We start from the raw sequence: 15,958 nt of genomic DNA, 5'->3' as shown, positions 1-15,958 counted from the left end.
TCGTGTGCATGCACACTTCTTCAGATACTTCAGGTATCTGAAGAAGTGTGCATGCACACGAAAGCTCATACCCCAAGAACTGACTTAGTTGGTCTTTAAGGTGCTACTGGAAGGAATTTGTTTTGTTTTGACTATGGCAGACCAACACGGCTACCTATCTGTAAAAAATATCGACACTCTGGAGACACAGAGATGCTCTTGGAGGGCGGTCTATTAGAATGAAGAGGGTGCTGCCCCACTGCCCTCAGCCAGCCCCCACCCTGCCTGCCTTCTTCAATTACAACCACTCCATCTAGTGGCTCTGCCTATCAGCTTCCTCCTCCTCCTCCATGTTGCCCCTTGTAGGGAGGAAGAGGAGAAAACCAGGCGTTGGCTCCACCCGTCATCGGCTCTAGGGCCACCTACTGGTAGGCTCCCTGCCTTCTGCCCTACCAATCTTGAGGGACACCACTGGGGCAGGCCCTTCCCCCTTTTGATGATGTAGCCTCATTCCAAGAAGACACAGAAAACACCAGTGGGAATGCAGCTGGCGTTAGGAAGTGAGCAGGCCAAGCAGGGAGCCTGCAATACCCTCTCCTAGTTTTGATCTAAATGTTTTCCTCTGAGGACTTTGGCTCCACCCAGGTGCTGTTCTCAGGGTGTGGTGGGGCTCAGGACCATTTTCCAAAAGTGTGCCTTGCCCCAACAGGAGCAGGAAGAGGCGTTGGCGGCGTTGGCGGCGTTGGCAGTGTTGGCGGCGTTGGCGGCGTCGGTGGCATTGGTGGAGTTGGTGGAGTCGGCGGCGTTGGTGGTGTTGGCGTTGGTGGCGGTAAGCAGTCATTAAGTGCCAACAACTTAGAATTTTATCTTGTTTTATTTGGGGCATGGAGATTTCCAGGTGGTTCCATGCAGGGCAGAAGCTTCATGAGCAGTTCACAACACAAAATGAACGTGAGCCAACCCAGAGAGATGCTCATGGGAAGCCAAAATAATGGTGAAGGTTTTTTAAATGAAAACAAATTTATTTCCTCAGCAGCAGCAGCCCCGGTTTAGATGGCTGCACACAGCTGCTGCTTTTAACTTCTTAAAGCAATGCATACTAGCTGACTGCACATCTCAATTTGTATCAGGGACTGGGTGGATGGGGCAGAGTGGTGGAAGCCACTTGCCCAAGAGCCCCCAAGGAAGGCAGAGAAGAAGATCACTTAGATCCTGGGTCCTGGTGGCAGGATACTGGCCGCAAATCAGAGGAGGGGAAAAGCTGGGAGGTACAGTGGTGCCTCGCAAGACGAAATTAATCCGTTCCGTGAGGCTCTTCGTATAGCGGTTTTTTCGTCTTGCGAAGCAAGCCCATTGACAGCTTAGCGGATTAGCGCTATTAGCGGTTTAGCGGCTTTTAGCGATCAGCTGATAAGCGGCTTAGCGGCTTAGGAAAAGGGGGAGTGAGGGGAAAAAACCCGCAGGAACTCGCAAGACATTTCGTCTTGCAAAGCAAGCCCATAGGGAAATTCGTTTTGCGAAGCACCTCCAAAATGGAAAACCCTTTCGTCTAGCGGGTTTTCCGTCTTGCGAGGCGTTCATCTTGCGGGGCACCACTGTATGTAAAACAGGAAGCTTGAGGTATCATGAAGAGACAGAAGCAGGCTGGTGGCCCACCACAGGGCAGAAGGATGAGGTTCCCAGTTTGGATGAAGGCTACGACAGAGGAGAGCCAAACCCTGCATCTCTCCCACAGCTCCATCATGCCAGCCTCTCTGCTGATGGCTCTCTGGCCCCACTTACTCCTAGAACATGAAGGATGTTACGTATTGCTGAGCAACAGGCTAGGCAGGCACAGAGAGCGGCTCCTGGGGCTTGCTGGAGCAGAAGATTACAAGGGAGGAGCCTTGACTCAGAGGGCTAGATAGTGATGGAGGGGCTGCACGCCAGTTCAAGCAACTTCTTCATGGGGGGGGTATTTGCCTTTATGAGCCTCCTTGTATTTTCCCCCCTTTCCTTAATAATTAAACTAACTGCACGTTAGCCTCATGTCTCCCCCTCTGACCTGTGAATGAACTGATCTTTCTGTCGGCCCCCTGACAAATTGCTGGAAACCACAGGAGGGGAGAGGGCTCATGCGCTCAGAACCCGCTGGAGGGCTTTCCATGGGGGCATCTGACTGGCCACTGTGGGAACAGGAAGCTGGGCTAGGGTCATCTTAGTTCTTATGTCATGGTGCCCCAATGGGTTTGGCCCTAATCCTGACTCCTTCTGTTCTTCCGCTAGTTCCTGGGGGAGCAGCGGCAGCTAAAGCAGCAGCAAAGGCAGCTAAATACGGTGAGTCCCCGTTGCGCCCATCCTGATCTCATATCCCCACCTAATCCAGTTCTTCCATGCCCCTCTGCTCATCCTGGCCCACTGCCCCATAGTGCCAGCCAGTGAGCTTTTTCCCAGATGCAAAAACATGAGATCATCTCTGAAGCATCCCACATTGCCACGATTCAGATTGTAAACTTTCTGGGGCATGAGGCCTTAGTTGTGTGCTCACCGTTCATTTTAAACACCTTCAGAACACATTCCCACCTGGAGAATCCTGAGAACTGTAGTTTGCCCCTCACAGAACTACAGTTCCTCGCACCCTTAACAAAGCACAGTTCCTATGTTTCTTGAACTGGCCCAGTCATAATGGAGCAGAGAATCATAGGATTATAAAGTTGGGAGGGGACTCCAAAGGCCATTTGGTCCATCCCCCCCTCCCCGCAGTGAGGAATTCACAGCTAAATGGGTGGTGGTGGTGGAATTTGGTCAAATTTTGCCCCTAATTCCAACCTCTTTGTAGGTCGTGGGGCAGGTGTCTTTCCTGGCGGTGGAACAGGTGTCTTGCCAGGGGGCGGAACAGGCGTCTTGCCAGGGGGCGGCGTTGTGCCAGGTGTTCCTGGAGCAGGTAAGGGACCCCTCAGCTACTCCTCATCCTCAGATCTTGGGGAATTGGCACTGGACAAGGTTCCTAGTCCAGTTTTCATAGAATCATAGAGTTGGAAGAGACCACAAGGGCCATCGAGTCCAACCCCCTGCCAAGCAGGAAACACCATCAGAGCACTCCTGACATATGGTTAAAGACCTCTGCTTAAAGACCTCCAAAGAAGGAGACTCCACCACACTCCTCGGCAGCAAATTCCACTGTCAAACAGCTCTTACTGTCAGGAAGTTCTTCCTAATGTTTAGGTGGAATCTTCTTTCTTGTAGTTTGGAACCATTGCTCCGTGTCCGCTTCTCTGGAGCAGCAGAAAACAACCTTTCTCCCTCCTCTATGTGACATCCTTTTATATATTTGAACATGGCTATCATGTCACCCCTTAACCTCCTCTTCTCCAGGCTAAACATGCCCAGCTCCCTTAGCCGTTCCTCATAAGGCATCGTTTCCAGGCCTTTGACCATTTTGGTTGCCCTCCTCTGGACACATTCCAGTTTGTCAGTGTCCTCCTTGAACTGTGGTGCCCAGAACTGGACACAGTACTCCAGGTGAGGTCTGACCAGATCAGAATACAGTGGCACTATTACTTCCCTTGATCTAGATGCTATACTCCTATACTCCTAACAGTTTTGCTGTGCACCAGAAGAGATCCCTGGGCATTGGGGCTCTGACACAGATTGCTTCTCCTTATCTCACAGGAATCCCCCAAACTGGACTGCAACCAGGGGCCAAGCCACCTAAATATGGTATGTATGAGTCCCTGTCAGGGAAATGGGCAAGATGTAAGTAATCATAATGATAGTACTGGAAGTTCTGCCTATCCACTCACCTGCCCACACCTCACCCAAAAAAACAAAAACAAAACACCCAAAAAACAAAAACAAAACAGTCACAGGAGATCGAGCTATCTGTTGATAAAAAGAAGCCCATCTTCACACAGCACAGAGTTAAACTGTGGAACTCCCCACCACCACAAGAGGCAGTGATGGCCACCAAACCAGAGGGCTTTAGAAGAGGATTGGGTCAATTTATGGAGGAGGAGAGGGCTATGAATGGATACAAGTCACGATGGCCATGCTCTGCCTCCACAGTTAGGGGCAGCAAAGCTTCCTGACACCAGTCACTGGAAGTCTTTGAGGGGAGCAGGAGAGAGGGCTCATGTGCTCCTGTTTCCCATAAGAGGCATCTGCTTGGCCACTGTGAGAACAGGATGCTGGACTGGATGGACCTGATCCGGCAGACGCTTCTTATGAGTTGAAGAACTGGGAGACATGGAAAGTGTCTGGTCGGCAGTGGGGAGAAATGCCTTTGATAAACCAAGACTCGCTTTTTCTCACCCCAACAGGTGTGCCAGGAGCTGGGCTGGGTGGCTTTGGTGTACCAGGTACGATGCTGCAGACCCAAGGGGAGGGAGGGGAGAAGAAGGGCCTCCACACAAGACAGGGCGTTCTTTGGGACAAGATGGACAGCTCCATGGTTCATCCCTTGTCCTGGCTACACATCCGAAATCACTTGGTGGCTGGGCTGTGGGGCTTGGGAGCATTCTAGGCAGTCATAGGCTGAATAACTTCAGTATCCTCCATGTTCCTTTATTTACTTTATGGGTTCTCCACATATAGCTTATTTCTAATGAACCGTGAGGGTGGGTTTATGACTGAGACACTGTTTCTGGCAGGCTTTGGTGGACGAGGAGGATATGGGGTCCCCGGCGCAGGGGGAGCAGGCCTTGGTGGCGCTGGAGCTGGAGGTGCGTAGAGATTGTTCAGCCAGAGCACTGGGAAGGAAGCCCCCAATGTTGTGCTCTGAATTTGGGGGTGGTGTGAGGGGACTTTGCAAGATGTCTTGGTGGCCTTACCCAACGGTGGCCTCAGTGAGTTGACCCTCTGCTTTGTCGTTGCTACCAGCCAGAGCCTGCAAGGAAGCAGGCAATGGGATCTGTTAACTGTTGTAGTTAACTATTCGTTGTAGCTACTCATCCTCACCCCTGTTTCTCCCTCCCCTGCTCACCACCCCTGAGCCAGAGTCTGAGTCAGAATTATGACGAAGCAGGAGGATTAAACTCTCATCATGGAGGATAAGATGAATATCAAAAGCTACTGCACGATTACCTCTTTTGGGGCAGCCCATTGGCATTTTGTACTGGTACTTATGACACCTTTCTCAATATAGAAGTACCAGCACCACATTTTTCTTACCGCCCCCCCCCCCCAAATAGTACTGGATATGCCACAAATGTTACATCCCCAGTCTGCTTCCTACAGTCCTTTTTCAGGGGCCCTGCCTCCAGCTCCCCTAGCCTGCCCATGCCCTCTGAGGCAGCCCCACTGCTTCCTTGAGGTCAGCAGGCCGCAAGCCTGACTTCCAAGACAAGCTTCTAATTTCCCCTCACGCTCTCTTGCACAGGGCTGACGTACCCAGGAGCCGGTGGCAAACCTCCCAAACCAGGTATGAGCAAAATGGGACCACGTGGTGGAGTTGAGGTAATGGCGGAAAGCGAGTGGCAGAGCTCAGTTTCCCTCAGAACTCTCCAGATTGCTCCAAGGTTCAAGGCAGAGATTGGGGACCTCAAATGCGCCCCCCATACCTCTCTGTCCGGCCCTTAGGATTGGCCCCAAGCCATGCCCCTCCTTTCCCTGCCCTGCACCCTCTTTGAGTGTCGGTGCCAGGCTGGAATGTGTCTTTGGAAGGTCATAAAGCCTCTTCGCTTGCCTGGATAGAGGAAATGTGTGTATAAATATCTGACTTTCAAATGACTGGGAGACAGCCAGGCATAAAATGGCAACCCTCACATCTGTAGCCCCACCCCTTTCTGCCTCTGGCTCCGCCCACCACTGGGAGCGGCCCTCACAAATTTGCTCATGAGGCAACACGGCCCTTGGGCTGAAAAGCCTTCTTCTTTATTTCTTATCATTTCATAAAATTAATATACCACATGATTGTACACACACACAACCCTCAAGGCTGTGTACAAAAGAGCTAAAACAATAAATTTATTGATAAGGAAAAATGGCAAGAATGATTTAAGGCACCTGGAAAGTTAAAATAACAACAGACTAAAAATGGATTAAAACTCTTCACCCATGATGTAAAATGGTAGAGCCTTATAAATGACAAATTTACCCTAATGGGGGTTCCTACCCCCATGGGAAAAAAATAATTTGGGATTGTATGTTTGACCGAAGTCTTGAGATTTCATAGAAGGACCCCCCACCCAAAAAAAGCCTTCAACTCCCCTAAGGATGCAACATTGAATCTGGACACGTACATTTCAGACTTTCGGTGTATTGCGATATTGAACAGGGCGTTGCCAGAGTTGTGTGATACACACCCCAATTCGACCTCCCTCAACAACATCTATTCTGATCAAATGTCATCTTATTTCTATCACAGGTTATGGTGCTGGCATTCCACAAGTTGGTGAGTTGATGAACTAAATTCCCTTTATTATATAATGTGTGTGTGTGTGTGTGTGTGTGTGTGTGTGTGTGTGTGAGAGAGAGAGAGAGAGAGAGAGAGAGAGAGAGAGAAATTATAGAACAAAGTTCAATAATGCTGTCACTGTGAGACAAATTTGGTTTCAATAAAAATGCTAAGTCTTTTTTTTAAAAAAAACAACAACACACCTAATATTACATTATTATTATGCTTTGTAGCCAAGATCATTAGACATCCAACATGCTTGCTTGTCAAGAAAAAAGAAAGAAAGGGAAATAAATAAACAAAAGAAAAATGACATATGAAGCAGAACAGGAGCAGCTTAGTGAGGCGAGAAACTCACAAAAAACTGTAAAGTACCATGAATAGATTAAAAGGGGAAACTATCTTAATTTACATTGTCATTCAAAAAATGCTAAGTCTAAATGATGTTAAATAGAGCTTTTCAGCAGAAAGAGAAAATAAAATAGAGGACCCCCCAAACTACATTATTGATGAAACAATAATGTTGTAACAAGTTATGTAACAGAATTAAAATTTAAAATAACACCAAGACTCAGCAGCTTACATTAGTATCAGTAGTAAGACTTCCACTCGTTCTCTAGAACAGGTAAGAAATAAGGTTAACTCCTTTTTATTTTAAGCACCTTTATCGGGGGTCACCAACCTTCTTATATATTTATGTATTTATATGATTATTTAATGCATTTATATGCCACTCCTTTCTCCAAGGAGCTCAAGGTTGCTTACAAACAGTAATTAAAAACAGATCTCAGAACCCATTTAGAACGGGCAATTAAAATCCAGTTTGCCCTGCCAGCAACCCAGTTGGCCAGCATCGCCTGCCTCTCCGTTTCCAAAGCTCTGTCAAAGCAGGAAGGCCTTAACCTGCTGGCGGAAGGATAACAAGGAGGGAGCCAGGCGGACCTCTCCTGGGTGGGGATCCCACAATCTGGGAGCAGCCACAGAAAAGGCCCTGTCTCTTCAGTGCCTCTGATGTTGATGGGACCGAGAGAAGATGCTCACCCAAGGATCTGAGCACCCAGGCTCAGAGCATCCTATCTTTCTGGTAGCCTGGCCCCAAGCTGTATAGGAATGTGTGAACTGATTCCACCCAACTGATGAGAGGGGACAGATGGGTGGGAGAAGAAGAAGAAGAGGAGGAGAAGGAGGAGGAGGAGGAGGAGGTGTGGAAACCTGCAAGGGGTTGGACTAGACCCTTGGTGTCCCTTCCAACTCTATAATTCTATGAACCAGGCTTGTGGAATTCCTGCAATATTGAAGCTTTTCTGAATCTCTCTCTCCCACCCATTTTTTCTCCATTGTAGCGGGCGGAGCTGGCTATGGTTATGGTTTGTCTCCTATTTACCCAGGTATGTTAATAGGGGGTGGGGGGGTGAGTTCAGTTCCTGAAAAACCCGGGTGCAGGGAGAAAGCAGTGGCCTTGTGGATGACACCCACAAAGGAGCTGAAACAGACCAGGGGAGCAGTCAATTTGGGGGCAAGCAGGTGGTCTTCAGTGGGGTCATCTCCCTCATAAGGTATGCCTTACACCCTGTCACTGGAACCAGTTCCTAAGGACTTAAGAATCTAAGAGCCTGTTGGATCAGGCCAATGGCCCATCTAGTTCAGCATCCTGTCTCCACAGTAGCCAACCTGACGCCTGCGGGAAACCAGCAAGCGTAAGATGCCTTGCTCCCACAGGAGGTAGTGATGGCCGCCAACTTGGATGGCTTTGAAAGATGCTTGGTCCATTCATGGAGGGGGGAACTAACAATGGCTACTAGCCATGGTGGCTTTGTGCTGGATATCAATCGCTGGAGACCACAGGAGAGGGGAGGGCTCTTGTGTTCGAATTCTGCTGTCACAGATTCGCTGGATGCAGAGGAGTGGTGCGAGGTGCCAGCGGGGGAACCCCCAAGGGAAGACGTCTCAGAGCCAGGGGATTGGTGGTGGGTCAGAGGGAGCAGACGAGGAGGAGAAGATGTCAGGCGCTGAGGAGGCAACAGGGTTTAGTGAGCAGGAAGAGGCTGTTTCAGAGAGCAGTCCAGAGGCAGAGGCAGAAGTGGAGGCTGGAGAGGAGGAGGGCCAAGAGGCAGAGATGAGGCAGTCCGCTGAAGAAGCCAGGGAGTCTCCCCCTCCTGCTGTGACCAGCTCCCCTCCCCACCGGTTCCCCAGAACCAGAAGAGGTATGAAGAGGGCGGAGGAAATATGGGGAAGACGACAAAGCCTCAGATCACTTGGAAAGAACTTAGGCAGCTGTGGGAAGGCGGGGACCTTCAGTCCCCACAACTGCCTCCTTGGGGCAAGCTCTATTAGGAACAGTTGCTGTGCTCACTAGGCCTGAGCTGTTCAGTTCCTTTGAATAAAGAGTTAACTTCACGGACACCTTGTGAGTTATTGCTGACTTGTTCCCTACTCCTGCCTTGACACCTCCTTGGGGGTTTCTCATATCAGGCACCTGGCTGGCCACTGTGAGAAGGAGGTGCTGGACCAGATGGGCCTCCTTTGGCCTGATCCAGCTACAGGGCTCTTTGTATGTTCTTATGCTCAGAGATAGGAGTCCCATAGTAATGATCTGAATACAAGGAAATATAACAAGATGCTTGGGTGTTTCCATAGAATCCTGGAACGGTACAGTCATCTAGTCAAGCCCCCTGCAATGCATCAGTTTCCCCGCTTCTCTTTCGCTGAGGCCCACTGTGACCTTTGCCATGCACCCCTCACCCAAACACACACACACACAGTTCAGAATGTGGGGGGGGGCTGCTGGCTGCTCTGTGTGGCTAACCAGCTTTCCTGCCTGGTTTGGGCTTGCAGGTGGAGTCCCTGGCCAGCTGGGCTATGGTGGTAAGTGCATTGCTTTCTGCTGGCTGGGGGGGGGGGGTCAAGGGTGAATCCAGGAGATCTTGAGTGATCTCATCCCATGTTTCTCCCTTGCTTCTCCACAGGCAAACCTCCCAAGCCATACGGCTACAGAGGTAAGTCGCACCCCAACCCAGAAGCAGTCCACTTTCAAACTGTTTCTGTCTTGTTCCAAGAGCCTCCAGGTTCAAAGGCAGTCTACCTCTGAGTGCCAGGCTCTAGCCACGGGGGTGGGGTGGGGAGAGCTTCTTCCCACCAGGCCTCGCCTTTACGGGGAGGGTCTCATAGGCCTCCGGTGGGCCACTAATTGGAACAGGAGGCCAAAGGGCAAATTCTCTCTGTCTGGCTGTTTTTGCAAAGGGGCCAAGAGAATGGCCTCCAATCACATTATGTTTGCGGACTTAAATGATGACAGCAAGTACCAACTGGTTCACTTGCCTGAATTCCGCCCCAATTGAGAATCAGCACACAAATGGACACAATTTGGGCTACTGTTTTCCAGTCCATCGGAATCTTCTACCTGTGAGCCACTCACAAAAAATGCCCTTCTGACACACAGTGTCCTCCTCCTCCTCCTATTGTTGTTTTATTTTATTTTAATGTGTTTATCGTGCCTTTCTCTGAAGGTGGGATTCAGGGTGGCTTGCAACATTTTTTTTTTAAAAAAAATTATAAATTACAAGGTAATAAAAACAAAGTGGTTTTAGAACCAGCAACTGAAATACAGTTTGCCCTGATAGCAGCCCAGAAGATGGTTAAATAAGGACACCCCTGGTAGCAAAGGAGCTAGTCCATATGAACCCATCCACCAGTTCTGGTGTGCTCCAGGTGCCTCAGGGCCAGCCCACCCACGAGGCAGGGTGAAATGGAAGCCCCCGAGGCATCACCCCCACAGATGTCCTTTAAGGCCATCAACCCTGTCCTGTGGAACTCTCCACCACTGGAGTTTCAGCAAGCGCTGAACGCTTTTCAATTCCACCAGACCTAGTCATGCAATTCAGAACACATCCTCCCACAATGTCTGTTTCAAACTTTTTGAATGGTTCTATGGTTTCATTGTTGTAAACTGATTTGACATAAATATTTTTCTGATGTTGCAGTATGCTGGTAATATTATTATTACTATTCTTACAAATAAGTAATACAAATCGTTCAAAGGCAGCTGGGATGTGAGTAAGGCATGTGTCACCGCTGATGGTCTTCCTCTTCTCTTCTCCTCTCCCCACACCTTGCAGGCCGCAAGAGGAAGTAGCCCTGACAGACTGCCTACCATTCACCTCATGAACTTTGGTGCTACTGCCTGGTCTCGAATGTACCCCCTCACCCCGAGAAAAGCAGATTCCACCACCACCGCCATCGTCACCGCCGCCCTGTGCCTTTTTTGCCCCACAGACCCCAAACAGCCCTCCTCCCTCTCTCACTGGTGCTACACCCAGCCGTCCACTTCCTGGGCGGTGGGGGGGCCTCTTTGGTGCTGCGGCCGAGGAGGGCCGCTTTCGGAGGAGGGGGGGAAGATGCCCGAGCACTTTAGCCCACTCCTGAGCCCTGTGCGGGGGGGTCAGTAGTCACACTGGCCAGTTGGCCCCACTCCCTTTCCCAGACTCCGCCCCCCCTCTCTCTCCAGGCTCCAGTTTTTCTGGGGGGAGAATGCCACTGGGTTGCCATGGGAGCCCCTCCCCTGGCACACTGCCTGCGTATCGGCAGGGGAGGGGGAACAGGCCGGGCTGGGGGGTCGGTGCCAACAGGATTAACCTTAATCCTCCAGCTGCTGCCTGTCAGGGCCGCAGCGGATTAGCACAGCCCAGGCCACATCCGGCCTTTCAAGCAAGAGAGCCAGAGGCCACGCCGTCCAGGTCCGAGCAAAGAGGCCATCCTGGGGGTCCCCCGCCCCTCCCCACGGGACCGTGGCCGACCTGCTCCACGACTCTTCATGTTTAATCACTTCGATGTAACTGGGATGGGACACTTTTTATAAAGAGGAACAGTAAACCGCTTTCCGGGAAAAAAAGAATTAAATAAAACCTGACTAATAAATAACTTTTTAAAGGAACATTTCTTGTGCTTTTTCCTCCTGGAGACGTACAGTCTGGAACCTAGTTTCCCTTGAGCAACCCGAGCAAACACAAACTGAGTGTCTCTGAGCCTGTGCAGAGGGGCAAAGTGAGTGCATCTTGGCAGGTGTGACTGTTTATTATTAGATGCATAGAATTGTAGAGTTGGAAGGGACCCCGAGTCATCTGGTTCAACTCTTTGCAGTGCATCATGGCTAAAGATCTCTGACAGGTGGCCATCCAGCCTCTGTGGGAAAACCTCCAATGATGGAAATTCCACTACCTTCCGAAAGAGCCCGTTCTACTGTCCAATAGCTCGTAACACCAAACTGTTCTTCCCAGTGCTTTTTCTAGAAAAAGAGGTACTCAAACTCACCATGAATGCCACCCTTATATTGACAATGGTGTTCACCTGAGAGGTGCCAGAACTAGGCGATATATTGTGCAAAACCAGTGTGAAGTCCATATTGTGATATCGGTTTCATAATTTTGACCTGGAAATATATCATGAATCATAATGCATGCATGTGTATGTGGTGATATATCACAATGTTGAAAACCAGATATCACCCAGCCCTATCCAGAATCGAGTTCCAATGAGTTCTGGCCAAAAAAAGGGCTCTGGTTCTTCCTGCTGTTTAGTCAAAATCTCCTTTCTGGTAATTTGAATCCATTGGTTCCAGTCCTCCCCTCCAGAGCAGCAGCAAACCAGCTCCCTCCATCTTCCATGTGGCAGCTCTTCCGTTCTTTGAAGATAGTTCTCATACCATCCCTCAATTTTGATAGATAGTAGTGAGATGCACACTTGGAAATGGCCCTCTCTGGATCCTATAGCTTAGGGGGAGGAGTTGGGCTGTAGGGATCATTAAAGATCCAGAGGTGAGCTTGCTAGAGTGGAGCAAAGCACTTTGCAACCAGCAGTTCAGCTCCTTTGCAGCCTGACGAGGAGCTGAGCTGTTTCACTGAGAGTCATGCAACTTTTATTGCACAATGCCCAGCAATGGGGCAACTTCTGTAAGCAATGACACAACTGAGAAAATGATGGTGTTGGTTTGGTTTTAGAAATACATTTTATTAAATTTCACACCTACAAATCGTCTCAACAATTAAAAAAAACAGTACAGAAAAAAACACAAGACTGTAGAAATCGGAGAAACTGTAGCTGAAGAATTAATTATCCTGGAAAATATTACAGAGGAACTGTTTTGGATTGCCATTATACTAGGACCATTATATTTAAATATAATATTTTTCTTTCCCTAGTCATAAAACCCACACGTGAATAAATTCATCTGGTCGAGACGAACTATGTTACTCCATGTTTGCAAATAGAATAAAATCATAAAATCGTACCTTACTGCCGAAAATGAATCTGCAGGGACCCTGCAGCACCTGTGTGAATTTCACAAGGAAATATCAGTGTTTGTGGTGCAAGTGAACCAAAAATAGGCAGGAAATCAACACTGAGGAGGGGAGAGAGCATCGGGAATCATTGGGGAACGGAACTGAAATTTCTATGGACCATGTCATAATGCCATACCAATCTATGCTGCGGTCGCATTTTGAACATTGTGTGAAATTCTGGCCACCCCACCTAAAAACGGATATTGCAGAATTGGAAAAGGTTTAGAAAGCAACAACCAAAATGATCAAGGGGGTTGAAGGAGAAAGCTTGTGGCATTTGAGGCTTTTTCGTTAAGAGAAAAGTCAAGTAAGAGGCGATGTGATAGAGGTTATAAAATTATGCATGGCATAGGGAAAGTGGATGGGGGAAAGTTTTTCTTCCTCTCTCTCTCATAGCACTAGAAGTCATGGACATCCAATGAGGCTGGATATTGGGAGATTCGGCGCAGGCATAAGGAAGTCCTTCTTCATGCAAATTGTTCCCACAGCAGGTAGTGATGGCCACCAGCCTGGATGGCTTTAACAGAGCATGGGGCAATTTCATGGAGGATAAGAAGACTATTGATGGCTTCTGGCCATGATAGATATGCTCTGCCTCTGCAGTTGGAGGGAGCAATGCTTCTGAATACCAGTTACTAAAACCAGAGGAGAGGAGAGGAGAGGAGAGGAGAGGAGAGGGATCCTGTGCTTTGGTCCTGCTTGTGAGTTTCCCAGTGATGCACCTGGGGTGGTCACTTTGAGAAAAGGATGCTGGACTAGAAGGGCTGTTGGCCTAACCAACAGACTCCTCTTATGTTCTTAATGGAAGCTAGCCAGCACTTCTGGTGGAAAATAATAATAATAATAATAATAATAATAATAATAATAATACAACACATCAAAAGAATCTCAATATAGCCATATGCACAATTGTCCCAAGACTCCTTTTTGCCAAGTATTGGCAAAGTTTTTCTGTACACTGACAATGTGTGCAGGGGGAGAAAGGAGACACATACACAAATAAGCTGAAGGAATTGAAGCCTGTTACTGTTTGCTGCTCTGTACAAATTGAGAAAGGCAGAAATACAACAACAGAACAAGAGGAGATCCCAAATGCACTCTAAGAAGAGCCCTGCGGATGGATCAGGCCATCTAGACCGGCATCCATTCTCACAGTTGGTGACCCGGTGGCCATTGTGGGAAACCCACAAGCAGGATTCATGCACAAGAGCACTCTGGCCCCACCGGGCTTCCTGCAGCTGGTATTCAGAAGCATGGTTGCCTCTGACTGTGGAGGCAGAGCATAGCCATTGTGGCTACTAGCCATCGATAGCCTTTTCCTCCATAAATGGCTGCGCATTAGCAACCAGAAAATAGACAGCAGATAAGAACCTAAGAGGTTGCTGGATCAGGCCAATGACCCATCAAGCCCAGTTTCCTTTTCATATAATTGTTGAGTTGGAAGGGACCCCTAGGGTTATTCAAGTCCATTCCTCTGCAATGCTGGAATCTTAACACGTAGTTCCCCATCCAATTCGAAACCAGACCAGACCCTGCTTAGCTTTGCAAATGTGCCAGCAGTTTTAGAGGCCAACCAATGTCCCAAGGGAAAGCCCACAAGCAGGATTCAAGTAGAAAGGGACTCCCCCTCACGCAACCATGGCATCCGGCAACTGGTATTGATAAATCTTGCTTCCTCCCACTGGCTAGAGGGACTGGTGGTCTGAAAGCAGTCCTTGGTTGGTAACCATGAGGACTGGAGTCTTAACTCAGTGGTAGGACAGCATCTGTCCCAGGTTCAATCCCAGGTGGTATCTCCAGGTAAAATGCAGGAAGAGACTCCCACTTTGGAGAGAGCTGCTGCTGGTCAGTGTCCACCATACTGGGCTGGACTGCTGGTCTGACACAGGACAAGGCAGCTTCCTACTGTTATGAGTTTATGAGTTTCAGACACACACACACACCCTGTTACAAGTTTCTGGATGCCAGACACTGAACTTCTGGATTCAGTAAATGACAGCAGCCACAAAATTAAAGGACGCCTGCTCCTTGGGAGAAAAGCAATGACAAATCTAGACAGCATCTTAAAAAGCAGAGACATCACCTTGCCAACAAAGGTCCGTATAGTTAAAGCTATGGTTCTCCCAGTAGTGATGTATGGAAGTGAGAGCTGGACCATAAAGAAGGCTGATCGCCAAAGAATTGATGCTTTTGAATTCTGGTGCTGGAGGAGACTCTTGAGAGTCCCATGGACTGCAAGAAGATCAAACCTATCCATTCATAAGGAAATCAGCCCTGAGTGCTCACTGGAAGGACAGATCGTGAAGCTGAGGCTCCAATACTTTGGCCACCTCATGAGAAGGGAAGACTCCCTGGAAAAGACCCTGATGTTGGGAAAGATGGAGGGCACAAGGAGAAGGGGACGACAGAGAACAAGATGGTTGGATAGTGTTCTCGAAGCTACCAGCATGAGTTTGACCAGGCTGTGGGAGGCAGTGGAGGACAGGGGTGCCTGGTGTGCTCTGGTCCATGGGGTCATGAAGTGTCGGACATGACTAAATGATTAAACAACAACACAACAAAAAATATAAACTAAGCCAGTTTCCTGACCTGGGATGATGGAGAACAAAAGCCATTAGGGAAACCAAATACAAGGGGCCTCAGCTCAGAGTTAGTTGGGAGGACAAAGAGTTCAAAGTAGAGTTTTAGAGTTGACCATGACCTGACCTACGTTGCAGGATAGAAAAAGTGACCGGCTGGAAAAGGCAGAGAGTCAGAGCACAATGGCTGATGTCTGTTTGAATCCAGAGAAGAAAGAGCTTTTTGGGGTGTTAATGCTGGGAACTGCTGCATCGTAGGCTCAGGTTGCATATATGTGTAAATAAACTATGTTTCATGAAAATACCTGAGTCCCCACTATGCCTCATTTTTAAAAGGAAACATGTAGGGGTGAATTTTCGTATTTCAAATTTTTAGTAGCGCCCTCTGCAAGGCCAAAATCTGATGTCCCCTGCCTCTTGCCTTCCGTTCTGTGCGCTATGTCACAGTTGTGGCACCCTGTGGTGTCCCCTCGGCTCGGCGCCCAGTGCAGGCAAACCAGCCATGCTGCCCTAAATCTGGCTCTGGAAACATGGCCCCTTGGTAAACGTGCCTGGAACCCAATGGCGCCTCGCACAGCTCCGAGATTGGGGTGGCACACAACAATACATTTTCCTCTTCCCTACACTGTTGTTGTTGCTGTTTAGTCATTTAGTCATGTCCGACTCTTCGTGACGCCCTGGACCAGAGCACA

At 48.9% G+C, this 15,958-nt stretch overlaps 1 protein-coding gene across 8 annotated transcripts in view; it reads left to right on the top strand.

The window, feature by feature from the left end:
- The window catches only part of ELN (elastin), a 59,560-nt gene extending 48,278 nt beyond the window's left edge, over nt 1-11,282 (top strand). For all 8 annotated transcript variants that reach the window (XM_081843776.1, XM_081843778.1, XM_081843774.1 and 5 more), the window contains 12 exons: nt 689-808; nt 2,245-2,295; nt 2,798-2,902; nt 3,631-3,678; nt 4,278-4,316; nt 4,608-4,679; nt 5,336-5,377; nt 6,323-6,349; nt 7,696-7,740; nt 9,188-9,217; nt 9,319-9,348; nt 10,468-11,282. In XM_081843776.1, coding sequence (XP_081699902.1) covers nt 689-808; nt 2,245-2,295; nt 2,798-2,902; nt 3,631-3,678; nt 4,278-4,316; nt 4,608-4,679; nt 5,336-5,377; nt 6,323-6,349; nt 7,696-7,740; nt 9,188-9,217; nt 9,319-9,348; nt 10,468-10,484 — 626 coding nt within the window. In that variant the 3' untranslated portion in view covers nt 10,485-11,282. The remainder of the gene's footprint in view (nt 1-688; nt 809-2,244; nt 2,296-2,797; nt 2,903-3,630; nt 3,679-4,277; nt 4,317-4,607; nt 4,680-5,335; nt 5,378-6,322; nt 6,350-7,695; nt 7,741-9,187; nt 9,218-9,318; nt 9,349-10,467) is intronic.
- Nucleotides 11,283-15,958: the final 4,676 nt, after the last annotated feature.

Source organism: Podarcis erhardii, assembly GCF_964252035.2.
Source record: "Podarcis erhardii genome assembly, chromosome: 16".
Lineage (NCBI taxonomy): Eukaryota > Metazoa > Chordata > Lepidosauria > Squamata > Lacertidae > Podarcis > Podarcis erhardii.
The sequence above is the reverse complement of the archived record's forward strand: the minus strand, read 5'-3'. Positions and strand labels throughout refer to the sequence as shown.